This window comes from Malania oleifera, chromosome 1, assembly GCF_029873635.1.
Source record: "Malania oleifera isolate guangnan ecotype guangnan chromosome 1, ASM2987363v1, whole genome shotgun sequence".
Taxonomy (NCBI): domain Eukaryota; kingdom Viridiplantae; phylum Streptophyta; class Magnoliopsida; order Santalales; family Ximeniaceae; genus Malania; species Malania oleifera.
The window spans coordinates 49,434,922-49,454,670 of record NC_080417.1 but is presented as its reverse complement, the minus strand read 5'-3'; the positions used below and the strand labels follow the sequence as shown (position 1 = coordinate 49,454,670).

At 39.1% G+C, this 19,749-nt stretch overlaps 1 protein-coding gene across 10 annotated transcripts; it reads left to right on the top strand.

Moving 5' to 3' along the window:
• The first annotated feature begins 4,717 nt into the window (after positions 1 to 4,717).
• Positions 4,718 to 19,484, top strand: LOC131155757 (protein EARLY-RESPONSIVE TO DEHYDRATION 7, chloroplastic-like). Of its 10 annotated transcripts, none has more exons than XM_058109146.1 (4): positions 4,718 to 5,935; positions 6,335 to 6,501; positions 17,851 to 17,935; positions 18,790 to 19,484. In XM_058109146.1, exons 1-4 carry the CDS (start codon positions 4,977 to 4,979, stop codon positions 18,980 to 18,982), a joined length of 1,404 nt encoding a protein of 467 aa, XP_057965129.1. In that variant the 5' UTR covers positions 4,718 to 4,976; the 3' UTR covers positions 18,983 to 19,484. The 10 variants fall into 10 exon arrangements, with proteins under 10 accessions (XP_057965129.1, XP_057965137.1, XP_057965161.1 ...); XM_058109154.1 differs by lacking the exon at positions 18,790 to 19,484 and adding an exon at positions 18,056 to 18,638 and having other exon boundaries at positions 4,850 to 5,935; XM_058109178.1 differs by lacking the exon at positions 18,790 to 19,484 and adding an exon at positions 18,019 to 18,638 and having other exon boundaries at positions 4,852 to 5,935.
• The last annotated feature ends 265 nt before the right edge of the window (positions 19,485 to 19,749 follow it).

Here is a 19,749-nt window from a genome sequence, read left to right as displayed (position 1 = left end):
GGTTAGTAACTCCACTTACAATCATTTTGTTGTATATGTATATGTATATTGAGTTGTACTACGTATTGGTGGTTAGACCTTGTTAACTTACGTTTCATTTTGTACAGGTGGAGGGATCAGTTGTTGGTGCCTAATGTTGCGCAACACACACTGCCCTGGTACAGATTCGAGTTGGATATGCACCGGGAGCACGAGGTAATCTCGATTATGTGTATTGACAGTATTTTACAAATATTTGTAGATATTCCCGTCCCACCTCTTACATTTACTATATGTATACGTGCAGTTCATATGGGCGCCTTACACTGATGATATTGTTGCCGACCTACCGACTGGCTATGCAGTTGGGTCAGACCTCTGGGTTGCCTGAGTGCCACTCATATGTTTTCATATTGTCGAGTGGCATCTCCCAGACCGAGTGATGTGCCAGTTTGGCTTTCGACAGGGCATCCCTAGCCACTTCTGTCCTTCGGGGGTCGATGTACGTGGGGAGGACTTGCACGAGATTGATGGTCGCAGTCGGGGGAACACGGATTGGGTAGAGGAGCACGCGATGTATGTGAGTATGTGGGGACATAGACAGGAGTACATCGTGGAGGTAGTGCGGGCAGACGGCCCGATGGGTCCGGAGGATCCGTATTACACGTGGTACAGGTCGATCACACGCCGCTTCGTAGATAGGACTATGGCGGTCTACATGAGTCTCGTACGCTTACTCAAACGTATACCTAATTTGTTACCATTTACATTAGCAGTTCAATGTTGTAACCACTATTTTCGTATGCTGTAGGTTGACATATAACACTAGCTCGACTCGCTATCATCTGACCTCGCTGTGAGCGATTTAGCGAGAGCTGGTTTGGACATTGTCTACGAGGACGGGCGACGGATCCCTACCCCACGCCGGCCCTCGGCCCCACGAGGTGGTCGAACAGCTCCAGTACGAGGGGGTCGAGCAGCTACCTCCAGCCGTCCATCGAGTCCGGCCTTCTCACCGCCCATTGTACATGAGGAGTATGTGTTTGGGTTGTTCGCACCGTATGCCCCATCGACAGCTGTTGATTTTAAGGGACCCTCCAGTAGACCGGAGAATTATCGATCTGACTCTGCCGCGACGCCGTAGATGTCGTACTTACTAGATGACCCTCTCGATGCGGAGGAGGTGGACGCACCCGGGTTGCCAGCTCAGACTTGTCCAGAGACTACATACGACATAGCTCCCCGTCCGCTTCACCTATAGATAAATTATCCAGTACGTATGGGCGGAGACGACAGACATGCAGCCCCTCGATGTGACTGGACGCCAGTTGCGGACGAGCAGCCAGGTGAGGGTAGATGCAGACGGTAGCCACCCCGACACCGGAGACGACCTCCATGCGGTATCGAGTAGGCGATATATGTATTTGTTAATTAGTTCATACTTTCATTTGTACATCAGATATATGTTTACAACTTCATTTGTACATAATGTATTTCTTCATTATTCATAATGTAATTTTCTTAATTCTGAATCTATAGAGCAATACTAGGTAAAGTGCCAAGCAGGTAGAAATTAGTGTAGTAATTTGATATGTTGAATGTATACGAATCTCATGAATGTAACGTTGTGAACATACTGGTATCAATTGTATTTGAATAATGTTTTCTTTGCACAGGTGCGTGGATGGATATACTTAATTTGTAAACAGGACTCTGTCGAAATTAGTGTAGTAATTTGATATGTTGAATGTATACTAATCTCGTGAATGTAACGTTGTGAACATACTGGTATCAGTTGTATTTGAATAATGTTTTCTTTGCATAGGTGCATGGATGGATATGCTCAATTTGTAAACAGGACTCTGCCAAAATTAGTGTAGTAATTTGATATGTTGAATGTATACGAATCTCGTGAATGTAACGTTGTGAACATACTCGTATCAATTGTATTTGAATAATGTTTTCTTTGCGCAGGTGCGTGGATGGATATGCTTAATTTGTAAACAGGACTCTGCCGAAATTAGTGTAGTAATTTGATATGTTGAATGTATACGAATCTCGTGAATGTAACATTGTGAACATACTGGTATCAATTGTATTTGAATAATGTTTTCTTTGCATAGGTGCGTGGATGGATATGCTCAATTTGTAAACAGGACTCTGCCGAAATTAGTATAGTATTTTGATAGGTTCAATATATACGAATCTCGTGAATGTAACGTTGTGAAATATGATTTAGTCTCTTTATTTATGCTTTTTAGGTTTTATTTGTACTTTTATTTTGACAATATTGAAAGTAACACCAAACGGGCCCCGAGGAAAAAGGAAAGAATTCAATTAGGTGCAATTCAACTTGAATAGGGTTGAAATGTATACTCAGTAAAAGAACTGTATGATATGATGATTTATCTTTAGAAGTACCCAAAAAAAATAAAATCCTAAAAAGTGTATACCGAGCCATTTGTATTTCTACAACATTTGGTTCGTGGCATCATTGTCTCCTTCCACTTTTGGATGTTTCAGAATTGTTTTACTTAAGATACAAAATTTTCATGAACATAAGAATTTTAATGTTTTGACCACAAACATATTGCTAATAGATTCTTTGGCATGGAGCATGAATCTTTTGTTCATAATAAGATTGATATGGAAACGAGGGTATGTCTTATTTTTGTAAATATAAATTAAGATTTTTTGTTAATTAATACCAAGTTGCGAATCTAGATATAAATGAACAGCTTCAATGAAGAATCTTTATTCTTGATAATGGAATTCGAACCAAACGAGGGAAAACATTGCTGCTTGTTTTCTTCTACCCCCATTCTTTCCCACTTCTGGGCCAGAAGCTACCACATCCACCTTAAAATCTTCATTGCTAATCATCGTTTTTTTTCTGTGCTGCAGCCCTTGATACTTTCTTCCTCGTTGACACTTGAAGAATTTTATGTTAATTCCCAACATCAAGAACAATAAGTTTTGAAATGAGCAGAAGACTCGATAAGTATAATTGTAGTAGTCATTGGAGGAGTAATGACCAGTCTATCTGATCTGAGATCATCAGGGTGTTTCCTTACTTGGACAAATGGTACGGTTTGGAGCAAATTGGCCAGCATGATTGCTAATCAGAGATGGGTTCTGGGAGATCTGAGGGCTAAGGTTGAATTCCTTTTCCCTAGGATTCTCTCTAATCACTCGTTGTGCCTAATTTCCCTGTTTAAAGAGGGGTGTCTGGGAAGACAATCTTTAAAAATTTTCAACATGGTGGACTCTAAACCATAACTTTCTCGACATTATCAGACAAGGTTGGGATGCGCAGGTCTAGGGCTTTGAGCAATTCAAATTGGTGAGGTGACTTCAGGGCCTAAAAAAAACTGTAAAGGATCTTAATGCATCCCATTTCTCCCACATTTCGGCTAGAGCATAGAAGGTTGGGAATGATGTGATTGATCGGCTCAACAAAAACTGCACAACAATCCCTCAGATAGTGACCTGCAACTACTACTGAATGAAAGGAGAGGGACTGTGAAATGATAGATGGGAAAGGAGAGGAAATGTGAAATGATAGGTGGTCTGGGTGTGCTGGATCTGAACGCCTGGAATCTTCCCTTACAAAAACACTCTAGAATATCCACTCTAAAAAAAACTCTGTATGGTCCAATTGCGTCAATCAAATCTACCTGAAAGGTTCAAGTCTATGGGAGGTCAGGATAACAAATGATGAATTCTCACTATACAAGAAGCTCATTGGAATTAAGAATCATATTATGTCAAGATGTGAGAACCACCTGGATGCATTGCTTCAGCTTTTTGAGGAATGAGACCTCGATCATTCTAGCTCTTCCATTTGCTATAACTTTTGGATAACTAAATGAACTATGGTTCCTTGGTCCATGGTGGTTTGGAAGAGTGGAAGTACCCCTATACATGCTTTCACTCTTTCGTTGGGAATTATAAGGAAACTACCTACTTAAGATAGGCTTATTGGGTTTGAAGGAAACCTGTATTGTTCCTTTTGGTTGGTAAGAGAGTTGGTCTGACTTCTACTGTTTATCTCATATGGAATGCCAGAAATAGGAAAATGTTTGAAGGAAAATTCATATCCCCAATGGAGTTGATTGTGACCATTCAGAAACATATATACATAGTACTAAGCCAAAAGGCCCTTTGATTGCTCAGACTCTCTTAAGTCCTGAGTGTTAACTTTATTGCTTGTAATTTTGATGGGGCTCATTTCCCCCCTATATCTGCCCAGTGTTCCATGTAAATACTCATTTTGATCAATATATTTACTTTTCATTTGTACAAACAATATGATAAATTGATGGATCATCGACTCTCTTTGTGCTATAGATAGCGGCAATAAATGGAACATAACATTTAAATATTTCTTACTCAATAATAAAATATATAAAAATTTTCCTATTTAATTAAATATAGTTAATGTATATTTTATAGTGTATGATTATTATATATTACATTTTAACTAAATTGCAAAATTGTAAATTAAGTAAATCTCGCTACTCCAAATAGCGATATTTAAAGGCGAGACCCTATTTTTATGGAGACGCATGGCAGCAAAATCTCGCTATTTCAAGTAGCGAGATTACGTAAGAGTTATTCTGAGAAATATTTTCCTGAAAGAGGTATTATTTAATATATTTAAAAAGAAAAATGATAATCGAGAAAACTCTTTGTAATTTTCCCAATCTATTTTGTGGTGCACGCGAACCGATAAAGCAATCCAAACTCCGGGGTGCACGGATAAAAGCGCGGGAAGGTCCGGAGACGGTTGATTGTACGTACGGAAAGCTCCACCCCCTTCTGCTCCCGACACGCGTAACCACGGTGTTCCGACACGCATACCGAAGAACCAACCGCCTTTTCTCTCTCCCCCATTTTGTTCGGTTTTCATCTCTCTCTCTTCACTTTGTCTCCTTTACCATTGCGAATTCATCCTCAATCTGCGTTATTCTCTGCAAATCAAGGTCAATCAATCCATGGCGTCCCAAAGCCGGACGAAGAAGTTGTATCCGGAAGTCCTTCAATCCAATCCAGACGCCGCGTCACCGTTTCTCTCAAACCCTAACTCTAATCCTCCCCCCTCTCAATCCTCCCTCTACCCTTCATTAGACATGAAAGACCTCGAGGAGAATCTATTCCTCGATGCCGACGATCATCATCGCCCCTGTGACTCCAACTCTCAGGCGCCGTCAGCCCCTCCCGAACAAGTCTCTGTCGAGGAGTTGTTGATCCGAGTCCCCGGCGCCGTCCTCAACCTCATCGACAAGCACTACAGCGTCGAGCTCGCTTCAGGCGATCTGACGATTGTTCGACTCCGACAGGGTGACAACGTCGTTGCGGTGCTCGCTTGCGTTGGGGACGAGATCCAGTGGCCGCTTGCCAAGGACGAGGCCGCGGTTAAGCTTGACGAATCGCATTACTTCTTTTCTCTTCGTGCTCCGAAGGTGAGTGGATCGGACTATAGTGATGATGATGATGATGATGAGAGAAAACTCTCTAATGAGGCCGATGAGTTGTTGAACTACGGTTTGACGATAGCGTCGAAAGGCCAGGAGAGCCTGTTGAAGGAGCTCGATGCCGTGTTGGAGCATTACAGTAGTTTCTCGGTGCAGGAGGCAAAGAAGACGTCGGAGATTTTGGGCGTTTCAGCGGCAAAGGAGATCTCGCCGGTGGAGTTGAAATCGAAGAAGAAGAAGGAATTGATGGAAGGGAGCTGTGCCGCATATTGGACAACGTTGGCTCCAAATGTGGAGGATTACAGCGGGATAGCAGCAAAGTTGATTGCTTCAGGGTCAGGGCAGCTGATTAAGGGCATTCTATGGTGTGGTGATGTGACGGTTGAGAGGTTGAAATTGGGCAATGATGTTATGAAGAAGCGGATGAATCCAACTTTGAAGACCGAGATCAGTCCAGAAACTTTGAGGAGGATTAAAAGGTTTGGATAATGACGATCAATTACTGTTTTCTATTTTTTAATTTCCCCTTTTTAAACATCCTATATTTTATGCTGCTTCCCGTTGTCTTACTTTAGTTTTGTAAGCACGTACATTAATTTTTTAATTATTTGTTAACATGTGATTTAGAGTATTTGTTTTCTCTCTTTCATAATTTCAGTACGTTGCACTGCTTCTGTTAACTATGAAGCAGATGAATCCAGCCTATGTGAGGATTAAAAATTTGTACACTGAGCATCTTTCAAACATGAATTTTCATTTCATGCCAGTTATTGATCAAATTTGGGAAGTTGTCTACCCAAGTTCTTTCTTTTAAGTGGAGTGTGGTGCTTAATTTTGAAGAGAGTATAATTTACCGTTTTGACTACTTAATTATGTAGGGTTAAGAGGATGACCAGGATGTCAGAGAAGGTCGCAACTGGGGTCCTCTCTGGGGTTTTGAAGGTCTCAGGATTTTTCACAAGTTCTGTTGCAAACTCAAAAGTGGGCAAGAAATTTTTTGGCCTCCTGCCTGGGGAAATCGTCCTTGCTTCCTTGGATGGATTTAGTATGTTGACTACCCCAAATCCTTTGTTTTGTTGTGTACATGTGGATTTTGAAATTCATGGATTTTACTAAATTGCTTGCATGTTCATACTCTAGACACCTGCTTCTTTCAGGAAAATCTACAAATAACTGCATTTACCTGTATTGTAATCCAGCTCTTGGTTTGCTGAGCAACTTTATGCAGATTTTGTCCTTTCTTTTTTAAAATTTCCATATGATATATGTTTCCTTGCAGAATTTAATAACAAAAAAAAAAGGGTTTTTGGATAAGCTGGGGCTACCAACCTTGAATCAATCACAGGATGCATACAAATTCCCCTCCCTCTCTACCTCCAAAAGTTTTATTCTGTCTTGGTAATCTATTTTAACACGTGTTGCTTCACTTCAGAATGATCACGTAGCTGTCAGAGTGTGGGATTTTCAATGTTGCACTGTCCTGTCTTAGTGGTTGTTTAAGATGAATTTTGTAGATTAGATAGGCTATTTGAATATATTTTCCAATTTACTTGCAGGGGTTTCCACCATCTTTGTGGTTGAATTCTCTGCACTGGTTCTCAGTACAGGATTTCTAAAGTTGTTGTCGTTAGCCATGCATCAAATGCTGCTGTTGTGGATTTTTTTCGGTTTTCACCTAAATCTTGTTTTGGGATCTATTTCTGTTGTCAAGCTGTGTATCTATCTTCGTGGCTTTAGGTTGCATGTAGAATAGCTTTTTGGTCTTTGAGCTTCTTGAAGGCTCCAAATAGGCTTCTTAGACCCAAAATCCATTAAAAAGAAAAATAGAACTGTCTGTTGCACATTGACAGTTGTATGTTTGGGTGAAGCACTATGATGTAGGACAAGTGATAGATTTTAGATAGAGAGAGAATTGAGAGCAGCAGAATCAGAGAGAGAGAGAGAGAGAGAGAGAGAGAGAGAGAGAGAGAGAAACTGCAATCTGACTCAAACGATAGCTGTACAGCAACTTACATGTCCAGCACTTACACCCATTACTAGCTAAATTACATATTTACATGAAAGTCCCAATCAAACAAGAACTTACAAATAACCCCAAAGTACTTAGACACACAAAATGAACCTAAATTAAATAAACTCCTAAAATAACCAGAGTTTTCCCAAACTAAAATAAAAATAAAAATAAAAAAACTTAGCTACAGTATAAACATCTAACGATCTCCATTCATAGTTCTCCATGACACTACTTCCAAAATCAAAGGGTGAGTGGGTGACTTTTGAACCCATAATGGATTTTTGCTATATTCACTAACAAGAAACAGGATTTTTTTGGTGGGTATATTGGCATCATTCCATTATTCTGGTTACAAACCTTTAGCAAAAGGATTATGGGAATAAACATTTTGCAAGATGAGAGTGGAATTAACAAATTGCGATTGAGAATTTGAAATTAATTTTAAGGTTTTGGCATGAACACAAGAGAGGGATGCAGGAAAATAAGAGAATAATAGGACAACAAACCAGAAAGTAAAAGAGAGAATGGAAAAGTGAAGTCAAAACTCAATTAGGGATGAAATGTTCAATATTCCAATCTGCTATGGTTACACATCAAGCCTTTACCCATCCAATGGTATTTAACATCCAGAAATAGAGGCTTCTAGTAAACAATGTCTGGGAAATTTAATATATCAAATTCTAATTAATGGATATAATGTCAAATCCCTAAACATTTTACCAACCCATTATTTTCAAATATTTGAATCGTAACACACTTGATAATCTTGAAGACTCTAGATATTCATAAAGATCCACATTATGTCTATGACTATGGCAGACTCTAAATTCATGCTGAATGTGATCATCATCAATTCACCCATGGTGAGAAAATTTTGCCACTAGCGAGGATGGATGGATGTATTGCTCCAAATCTGGATCTAGGCGATGCAACTCATCCTCAGTAACTCTATGGAGTTTGAAGTAGGGTGATTGGTCCACTTCACAAGGATTATCTATACCCTTCTTGCATAGATGCAACATGCTCATCTTCTAGAGCGATTGGTAGAAGAGGGTGGAAGAAATGGAAGCATGACAATTAGAAATGATGGAGAAACTGTTCCAGAAGGTGAAATATCTACATGTTCCATAGGATCCTCGAAGGTGCATCGATAAGGGGTTAAGTCCTAAACATTGAAAATAGGACTAATGGTAATATTGGATGGTACTATGGTAGTTCCAAGTAGACAAGCAGTAGTGCCCAGACGACGAGGAATGTGAAAGGATCAGAAGCACAAGCATGTAACTTCTTAAAGAATGCTTAAGGTGTCATTCAAGATCAATGCACCATCACAAAGTCACCCTCATTTAATTACATGCCTACGGTGAGCATCTTAACTTGTGCAGTTTTTATAGCCGTCGTTTGTTTAAAATCAGCATGAAATTCATGGATATGTTGTGCAAAAGACTAGACTGGTACATGTTGCTGGGCATCAGGTGGCAAATGAATAAGGTTAACAAGGTGGCAATGGAACAACCATGGGCAATTTGAAAAGGAATCTTTCCAGTAGACCAATTCATAGAAATATTGTGTGCAAATTCTGCAGTAGGTAGGGGTGTAATCGGTTTTATACGGTTCAGTTCTGGCCAAAATTGAAAACTGAACTGAAATAATTGGTTTTAAAATCTTCAAACCGAAACCGAATTGAAACTGTGGATTCAACAAAATCGAACTCTCTGTTAAACTGATTCAGTTCAGTTATTGTCGTTTTTTTATATGGTTAAGCATAAAAATGTTTTCAAACTCATAATTGAAGAGGACAATAAAGCCAAGCCCATGCCACATGCAATGGGTGGTGCAAGTTTGGGCTCCTGTGCACCATGGTGCAGAAATTGGAAGTTGGGGTGGTTTTTATAGGACTGTGGAACACTTATCTTTCTTCATGTAGACGATGTGGGATAATACCCACTGCCAGCCCAGCTTCTCTAAATTTCAAAGGCCCATTCCCTTACCCTTGCCATGCTCTTCCACAAAAAGACGTAACCTTTGAAGCATTTGGGTAGACAGGAATGATTCTCTTGCTGTTTGTGGTGCTATTCGAAATGGAGTGACTCGTGAAATGATGCTCTCATGTATCCAATCGGGCATCATTCAACATATGATGATTCTAATCACGAGATTTGGAAAATGGATTTAAAGGAACAGCTGGTGGAGCAAGAAAGATGAATTAGACTTTCTTAAGAGGATTCAGGAGCAAAGGGCCGGTAATGCCAAGTGCTCACTGCCTCTCCCTTGGTTGGCTGTCCCACATCAATAAAGGGGTGAAAGGGAGAACCTTCCTTGTTTTATAAATATTTAATCCCTTCTTCGTTGTTTTCTTAACTGATAAAAATCGATAATTAATAGTAATGATTTAACATAAATATTAAAAAAATAAATATGTATAATTTGATTTTTGGTTTGGTATTGCAAGAAAATCAAAATTGAAAGTTTACAAGAAAATCAAAATTGAAACCGTAAAACGATTTTTTATAAAGTTCAAAAATGAAATCAAAACTGAAAATTGAACAACCGAATTGAAATGTGAAGTGGTTTGGTTTTAGTCTTATTTTTAATTTTTCGGTAATTTTTGTACACCCCTAGCTGTAGGTAACAACAAATCCAAATTCCAAGCTTATCCTCTACTATGCACCTCAATAAGTCGTCCAAATTAAGATTAACTACCTTAGTTTGGTAGTTAGTTCAAGGACAGAGAGTTTAGCTAGTTGCCAAACAATTCCCATAAGATCTTCCAAAAATAGCTAACAAATTTCACATCCATATAAAAAACTATTGATGTTGGCAACACGTGGAGCCAAACATGGGAAAGAAGAGCTTGGCTATGTATGACATCACCCGTTTTACTGCATGGAATGAATGCTCCATTATTGAATACCTATCGACCACAACTAGTTTGTTATAGCTCTAAGGCCCTAATTGTTTTTGGCCTTCATAGAATACGGTCCATACTAAGATCCTTCCAAGTTGTATGAGGAAGTGGAAGAGGAGTATATAGGCTAGTGTTTTGCTTCTTAGCTTTGGCTAATTGGTGGGTGCTACGCAGGAATACTAGCATCAAGATACAATTCTACCAACTTCTTAAAGGCAAATAGAAACTGTCTTCAAATTAGAAGAGTGCTCTTATTCGTACCCAAATGGTTAGCAGGGCTGCATGCAACTTCAAAGAAAAAATTCATGCAAGGAAGTGCAAGGAATGTAAAGTCCAGTCCCTATAAGCAAATGACCATCCTTAAACACAAAATCAATATAGTCATGGTGGTCATTGTTTTGCACCTTTTTGAAAATGACACAAAAGTCGGGGAAACGAGGTTAGTCACCCTTTATAAGGAATATGCGCTCAAAGCCATTACGTGAGTAAACGTGCTAGAACTTGAGTGAGAGCTTATTCTTAGTACCTGCACAATATTGAAGAACAAAATAGTATTCTTGGAGAAATTCAACCTACTTAGCATGCCCGTCACGAAAATTCTTTTGTGTGTGGATACTAAAGGGCTAGGTGATTAGAATATAAGACAAACTCTTGGGATAGCAGCAATGCCTAAATACTTGTATGCCAGCATAGAACTTTGTCGCATGTGGTATATTTTAACTTTGCATCATTAAATTCCTCATTAAAGTTGGCTAATATGTGACTCTTTTGACCTAGCATCAATACATAATCTTGACACATCACATGTAATCTTGAAGACTTTAGAGAAGTCTGGATTTGTTAAACAGGTGCCTCAGACACCTTGAACTTTATCTCCTTGAAAGCTCTTGCTAGTCGTATACCAATAGAACTCCCTTTTTCATCAATCCATCAATGATGGGACAGATGATGGTACTAAAGTTCCTAATCAAATGCTTGTAAATGGTGGCTAGCTCATGAAAACTGTGCACATCATAAATGGATTTGGGCTCTTGTTAGTCCTATATAGCTTTCAACTTCTTAAGATAAGTAGAACTGCCTAGTATTGACATGACATATCCTAAGAAAATAGCACAAGTTTGAAGGAAGGAACATTTCTTAAGGTTAACATGCATCTTAGTAGACCAAAGAGTAATGAAAAGTGCACTATGATGGTCCAAGTGTCCCTCTCTAGATTGATGGTGGATGACGATGTCATCAAAATTGAGGGCAAGGAACTTACCAACAAAGGGATGAAGTATTTATTTTCATGAATCTCATTAATATGTTGGGTGCACTAGAGAAACCCTAAAAGCTTGACAAATCATCCATAAAGACCATTTTTGGTTATAAAAACGGTCTTTCATCCATCCCTAGCTTGTATCCTAATTTGGCGATAGCCGTACATGGATCCAATTTTGGATAGGTTCTAGAACCAGTGATGAGTCCCTAAAATGCACTATTTTAGGCCCTCATTTACCTTTGTTTTGTCTTCTTTTATCTTGTATATGCCCTTTGTTAACATAGTTCGGTGTTATGCAAGGTTTATTCATGTTTCAAGAAAAATAGGTTAAAATCGAGGAGATAGGCATTACGAGAAGCCAAGGGAATATTTGGGATACTTAAAGCTCAAATCAGATGTTCAACCAAATCCCTAGAGCCTCAACATATCAAAAGAGAAGAAGACTTTGTTCGACCATGTGGTGCGGCCAACAAACACAAGGGGTGACTAGGTCATAAGCTGTAAACTCGAAGGTTCAAATTGAAGAAGAAATGCTGTAAGGTTTGACCAAGTGATCGACGAAGTGACCCTCAGGGGTGACCAAGTCAAGATACTAAAGATTACTGAGTCAGAGATACTAAGAGTCTCGACCAAGTGCTTGACCAGGGAGACCATGAAGGGCAATTAAGTTGAGTTCCTGAGCTGAACTGAAGATCGACATATTGCAAGTCTCAACCAGCAACTCGGCCAGGAAGTCTTTGTGGTGCGACTAGGTTGAAGATGGTAAAATTTGAATTCCTGATTTCCCATGAGCCTCGATCAGGGTGTGACTAAGGGAAAGCATGGGTGCGACGTGGTCGACAGCAACGATCTTCTGCGTGAGATTTGCTGCAAACATTCCTATTTTGAAATTCAAACCTTGTACGCCCTAATTGCCCCTAATTGATATAAATATTAGTTTCGAATATGTTCTTAGGGTTCCTCTTTGGCCTCTTTTGGGTTAGTGACAGACCTTAAACGTCATTGAGAACCAACTTAGATTAGGTTTACTACTTTCAATTTACATTCCTGCACATGCTCGTTTGGTTGTAGCTCTAGTTGTTAGTGACAGACGATTTGAATGCAATAGAATGATCTTTTACTTGCTTTCATTTAAATACCTTGCAATTTACCTGCTTTGATTTCAATATCATGTTTTTACTTTCATGCACCTTTAATGTTTGGATTACTATCGATTCAGTTAGATATACATAGTAGGCTACGGATACTAAAAAGGTTTTCGTGATCGTTGAGATAGGGTATACTCCGGTTCTTGATCGTGCTCCTGACGATTGGTGCACCCTTGCTATCCTATGTTATCGAACGGCTCCATTCACTGTTTAGCCTAATACGGATAGCTGATTGAACGTAGTTTACGCACACGACAGCCTAAGCCAGATTCATAAACTGAGCACTGCTTTGTTGGAGTAGAGTTAAAGTAAAATTTACATGCTTTCAGTAGGTTGTTAGAAAAACCGAATCAAAATCTCTTCTTTTTTACTTTCTTTTACACAAAGCTATAATAAACTACTTTGGAAGTGGTTCATAACTGCACTTGTGTTCCTGTGGATCGATACCCGACTTTCTCACTTTCTACAGAACTTGGGATTATTAGATTTTATAAATAGTATTTTTGGTAGTTAATGACCCAAGCCTTGGCGAGCCTACCAACCCGGAAAAATATCATCCAACCTAGGAATGGGAAACCTATAGTTCCCCATGATTTTGTTGATGGACCTATTGTCAATGCACATTCTCTTAATGCCATCCTTTTTTCTAGTCAAAAGAATTGGGATGGCATGAGGACTAAGACTAGGTTTACTGCACCCCTTCCTTAACAACCTTTATGCATGTCTATTTCAATGTTACCTATAAAGTGGAACATTCCAATATGGGATCATGTTGTGCACAAGCTTTAAAATGTGAAATGTTATGAGTATACTTGTATAAATATGTTTGTGAAAAACAAATGTAATGGCTCTTGTATATTTTGGGGAGGATGTTGAAATATTTCAAAATCTTGAAGTGATTTTCTTTTGTGAAAAATAGTAGATAATGAAAAATATTGAATTAAAACTTAGGATCGTTAGAAAAATGTGGGAGATTTGGTAATTGGGCCCTAGAACAAACTCAATATTATGTCGTCTTGTAGAGGCAAGTCATTTGGCATTTCCTCTGGGTGATGTCTTGAAATTCACTCAATAGTGCAGTAATCTTGAGAGGTTGAGGCTCGTCAAAGTCAAACTTAAACTCACATTTTGTTGCTAATGCAAACACCAAATCCTGATTCTTTTACCTCAAATTTCTTTTTAGACAAAATGTGGCACCTTTTGTGCATATGGTGGAGGTATCCCTAGAGTCGATGGTTTTGTTGATGGGCAGAGTGGGTTGCAAGGTTATTGTCCCATGGCCATCTTTGAACACATAAATGTTATCCCACCCAAAGTTATAGGCATTAGCATCATGGATTCAGGGATGACCATGTATGATACTTGCTACCTCCATGAGCAAGACATCACATAATAGCATGCACCTATATGGAGAGGTACCCTACAACACTTAGAAACTGCTAAGGAAGTGTTATCTACCCAAGCAGCTCTATACAAACAAGGTTATGCTGGGGCTTGAGACTCGATCTTTTTAAGGATGGATTTGACACTGTATTCATGTTATATCCCTGTTGATGACAAGCTTGCAAGCTTTATCTCCACACCTAATATTACTATAGAAGACACTGCAGTGTTTCCACAGCTCAGAGTTTGCTGTGGTGGCCATTACACACCTCATAACATTAAGACATGCATTAGGCTCTTTTTCCTCACCACTCTCCTTGGATTTTGGTGGGTTGAACTGCTCTAGATGTAGTAGTTGTTTTCTTGGGGTTCCCCATCCTCTAGCTTTGTCATTAAGGTTTGCCTAGGACACTGAGTTGCATGTGTCCTGTGGCACGGCAATGATGACACTCAATGGATGGGTTAAGTGGTTGGGATGTGACATGAGTTGGCCCTCTGTCTTAAGGAGTGGATGGGCATGGGTTGGCACTTTGACTAGCTAGTAAGAGTTCTTTTGGCCTACAGGAGCAAGTGGAGCCTATGGCCCTAAGACCCTGTCAAAGGTCACCAATCTTGGTTGACCACTGACTCTTGCCTAGGGAATGACCTACTACCATTGGTCTAGCAACTGATATCTATAATGGGTAGGGACATATTTTTGTTGCAGTCTACTTGTCTCCTCCCATTTAACTATTGGTTCCTAGCTGGGTGCTCTAAGTCACACTCAATTGCTTGCCATTATCACACCATACCACTCAAAGTATTATCAAATTCTTGTAGCCAATCTAAGATGCGGTGGGGTCTAACCTACCGTTATAGCAAGGTACATCAGCTTTAACTTTCTTTTTATTGTCATTGTTATACATGGGCCTATGTTGAAACTGAGCATAAGCCATTGATAGAATCTAGTAGTCCTATGAAGCCAGTCAACAATTTTGGTGAAAGAATTTGGAAGCTTGTCCCGTATTGACTCTAATACCATATTTCTAGAGAGAATTCAGGTGTAGTAATTTAAAGGTTGCATCTGTTCCATGACTTGGTGACGAAATTTGCCTAGTGCAGGCTCCCACATATGCTGCATGCGTGGAGGAATTTGGTTAGTGACTGGACTAGACCTAGCAGTTATAGGGACTGAACTGGAGTGGTGAGTACCCTATATTGACTCAAAAGATTTGGGTGTCAGGGGTTTCTACCTGGATCTCCTTGATAAATTGCTTACTGAGGATCTTTTCACCAAGGTCTGTTGCTAATTTTCCAGAGTTCTGTGATGGTGTGCTGGAGCTGGTATACAAAATGGATTAAGTGATATTGTTTGGGTACGTGCAGTTGATCAGGTGTAATTTGGGCAAACACTGTAATGAAGGTTTTTGTTTTTTGTTTTTTATTTTAAAATTTAGCAATAGAGGAAAGTAAAGAAGCACAACAGATAGGCTTATGCTATGAACTGCCGATTAAATTGAGCATGAATCACAATTCGTAAAGCTGGAACTTCTAAGTTCGTTGAACAAACAGAGCATGAACAAACAAGCGAAGTAGCTCTGCCATCTTTCACCTGGATATGCTATTATACGAAAGGCAGCTTGCAATGCGACAACATTGTTGGTGAAGCTTCAATGAGGATGTGACCTATGATTGAAGGAGAAGGAGATTATGGTGGATGATTTCAGGATTCAGCACAGATGATCTGCTACTTGAGCTTCTCAATCAGAGATGAAGATCATGGTGAAGTTCCTTTTTTATCTTTTAATTTTTTTAATTTTCTTTTCTCCCCTTGCTCTCTGCTACCTCTGCTTAGTTGCGGCATGGCCAGCAGTGACAATGTTTATTTTCCTTTGTCTTTTTTCTTTTAGAAACTGCTTCTAGACTTCTTAGTCTTCAGCCGTAATGTTGCAAATTAAATGTGTTCTCTATATGTGATGGATTGTTTGGTGATGCGTCTTCCATTTTAGTTGTTTCAAGAAGAGGATTGGGGTTTGGATGTATTAACTGGTGAAGCTTGGGTCAGCTAGGGTTTTCGAAGGGATGTTGGTTTATGAGTGGTTGACAGGAAATGTTTCGTGTTGCCGACGCTGGGTCAGTGATTGTTTAAGAGGATATGCATTGATGGCTGTGGGGAACGATGGCAGCGGGGCTGGAATTGTGGGAGGCAGAGGGGTGGCTGTGACTAGTGGCTGTATGAAGCTGTATCGAGATGAAGCTCGGATACGAAATTGATCGAGGACCTATTGAAACAAGAGATGGATGCATGAAAATAAGTGAAAATAATTGGAAAATAAACAAGAAAGAGAGAAGAGGAAAATGACAATAGTCAATTTGGGCTTGCCAATCTACTCTTCATGGTTACACATAAAGCCTATATGTATGCTTTCTCCTAATACTAACAAGTATACAATCTCTAGGAATTTAATATGAAGTCCTAATTATGAAGTACTCTCAAATCCTAAAATTAGATCAAGACATTGTTGTCAAATATTTGATTCATAAAACCCTAGATATTCGTGAAGGCCCCATATTTTGTTTATGCGTATGGTAGAAACGAAGTTCTTGCTGGGTGTGATTCCCATCAGTCTGTCATCTACTTCTTCTACCTTTCTCCAGTTGAATGATATGTTAATTCTGTTTTCCTTCAAGTTGAAATTCGAAACCTTCTAGTTGCTTTCTTGTAGTTGGAATATAAAGACCATACCCTTCAAACGTTGTAGAATACTGTCTTTGGTTATTTGAAAGGTTTTCTATTACCTAGTTCTTTTTTCTTGAACTTACTGGAAAATTTTGCACCTGGGAGTGAGAGAAGAGATTTTTACATACGTTTATGCATTTTAGTTGATCGAACCTTAAGTATAATTAGTCAACATAATAGAAATATTTACATTTAGGAAATGAATAAATATTTATTTAATTGATTAGGAGCATAGGCACTGCCATATGCAGTGCACAAACTCCTTACTTTTTTGAAGTATTCTTAGGGGTTTTCTCTTGAGCATGCCTCAATAAGTTCTCCCCGTCATTGAACTTTACATGTGATTATTAGAGATGTTGCTTTTGCATTATATAGTTAAAACATGCTTAGTAGTGACAGAAGCTTTTTTTTTTTCTTAACTTATGGTGGTTAGATATTTTGGGTGTATTAGTCATGTGTTAGAATGACAGATGAGTTGCAATTGTTGAAATGTTGTTGAAGCATTGGTGTCAGCTTGCAGAATGTGGAATAGTGGGCAATCTTGCATCATTGTAACTAATGTTTTGAGTGGGAGGAATTTTGTAGAAATGTTTAAAAGTAAGTTATATATATATATATGAATATGTATATGTATGTATATGAATATGTATATGTATGTATGTTTCTATGTATGTATATATATGTATGTATGTATGTATGTATGTATGTATGTATGTGCATGGCTCTGCCACTGGATTCATGTATGGTCGGTGAGTGCTTCTCCCTGTTTTTCCTCATTCAAAGGACACAAACTTCGTTTGTTAAACCAATTATCCCATGCAACATTGTATGTTTTTCGTGAATGGCATACAAATATGCTTTTGTTTTTCTGTCTCCTGATTATTTTTGTTTAATATCTGCAAATTAATATTTTTTCTGTTTTAATGATTATTGTTTCAAACATCTTTTCCTTGTCAAATAGATAGAGTCTGTGATGCTCTTGAAGTTGCTGGAAGGAATGTAATGTCAACATCATCCACTGTGACGACAGGCCTTGTCTCCCACAGGTATTTTATGAATTTTGAGCATTTTATGAAAGAATCAATAATTGAAGTGCAAAGAACATTTTATGAAGGAATCAATAAAGCAGGTGGGGCTAACATGAGTATTGGAGGTTTGATTCCCAGCAGTGACAAAGTCTTGGTGCGCTTTGTAGCCCCTTAGGGGGTCCCATCCAGATGTCATAAAGGAGGGGCCAAGGGAGGGTGACCGCTTACTGAAAGTCAACCCAAGTGTGAATAAGCTGTGACAGCATCCGATTTACCCGGTCAGCGAATTAGGGGGGAAGGGCGCCGGCCCGTGAGTTTGGTGCCGCATTGGGGGGTCTGAAGGACTCATCGATGGCTGGAGTTTCCACGGAAATCAAAAAATAAATAAATAAATAAAGCACAAAAGCAATGCAAGAAATTAATCCCCTGCTCGAAAAGAGATTTTTTTTTTTGGGGGGGGGGGGCGAATATGCTTTTGCCTGCCCTTTGTGTTGGGAAAACAGAAAAAATGGGCCTCCCATTTTTCCTTGTTAAGAGTCGAGTTAGCTTGTGGAGAAAATCCTTGACACTATGGCTTGAAAATTTCTTTGGTGCATCACCATCTCTACCACTGTTTTTACCATCCATCCACTTATATGTGGGTAATAGAGTAATGCTTGTGAATTATCATTGACTAACTTTTGTTTGAGGTTTGGCTTTGCATAAATGTCTGCTTTAACTACCTTAATTGAAGAACCATAACTGCATACTCATTTTAACATTTTCGTATGTGTATGCATGTGCATGTGTGTGTGATGTCATAGAAGTATTTTTTTTTTTTTTTAAAAAAAAAATTGTATTGTTTGTTGGTGGGTGATAAGCATTTTATGCAGGTATGGGGAGGAAGCAGGAAAGGCAACAAATGAAGGACTTAATGCTGCAGGGCATGCCATAGGGACTGCATGGGCTGTTTTCAAGATCAGGAAGGCCTTGAACCCTAAAAGTGTTCTCAAACCTTCCACCCTTGCCAAATCTGCAGCCAAAGCTGCGGCTGCTGAGGCCAAGGCAGCTAAAACTTCCAAGTAGCTTGTACCCTTCTTACCCATTTGCCCATCGGAATACTGCTTCTACCTTACCTCTGCCTCAACAGCTAAGCTAAAGAAAGCACTGCACATTCCTTACCTCTGCCTCTTAACAGCTAAAGCTAAGATGTTTCTGGTTTTACGGCGACGAAGTCGGTGAAGATTTAGAAGGTGTTAAATCTGATTTTGCATCGTGGTTTTCCATCGTTGATCCATTTTTTTTTATTCCGGCAACGGTTTTGGTCAACATGGTTTTCTTTCCGGTGATGGTTGAGTTGCTATAAAGGTGCCTTTTAGTGCTTTTGTTGAGTTACTTTTTGATGTAGTTTGATTTTTGATTAGAATTGATAGCCTTTTGTGCCCTTGGGTATGGTCAGGTTGAGTGTATTTGCATTGTTTTTGTTTGATGGGGTGCATTGGTCTTCCTTCTCTCGGGTATGCCAAGAATTTCTGTATATATCCATTTTGATCAATATAATTTACATTTACCGATATAAATAAATAAACACTGCACATACTTCTGTTCTTTTCCACCAACACCCCCCCTCAAAAATTGCCATGCTGAAAAATTTTATCCTTTCATTTTTTATGCACCCCCACTTTTTTTTTTTTGTAATTTTTTAAATATAATTAACGAAGAATTTTTTTTTTTTTTAAGTTTAAAAAAGTAAGGACCACTGTTTGCGTTTGCTGATTGTTCGTGGAAGCGCGGCGGGGGAATATTCCTTTTTGTAGCTGTATTTTATTCGTTCATTGGTGAGTGAGAACAGG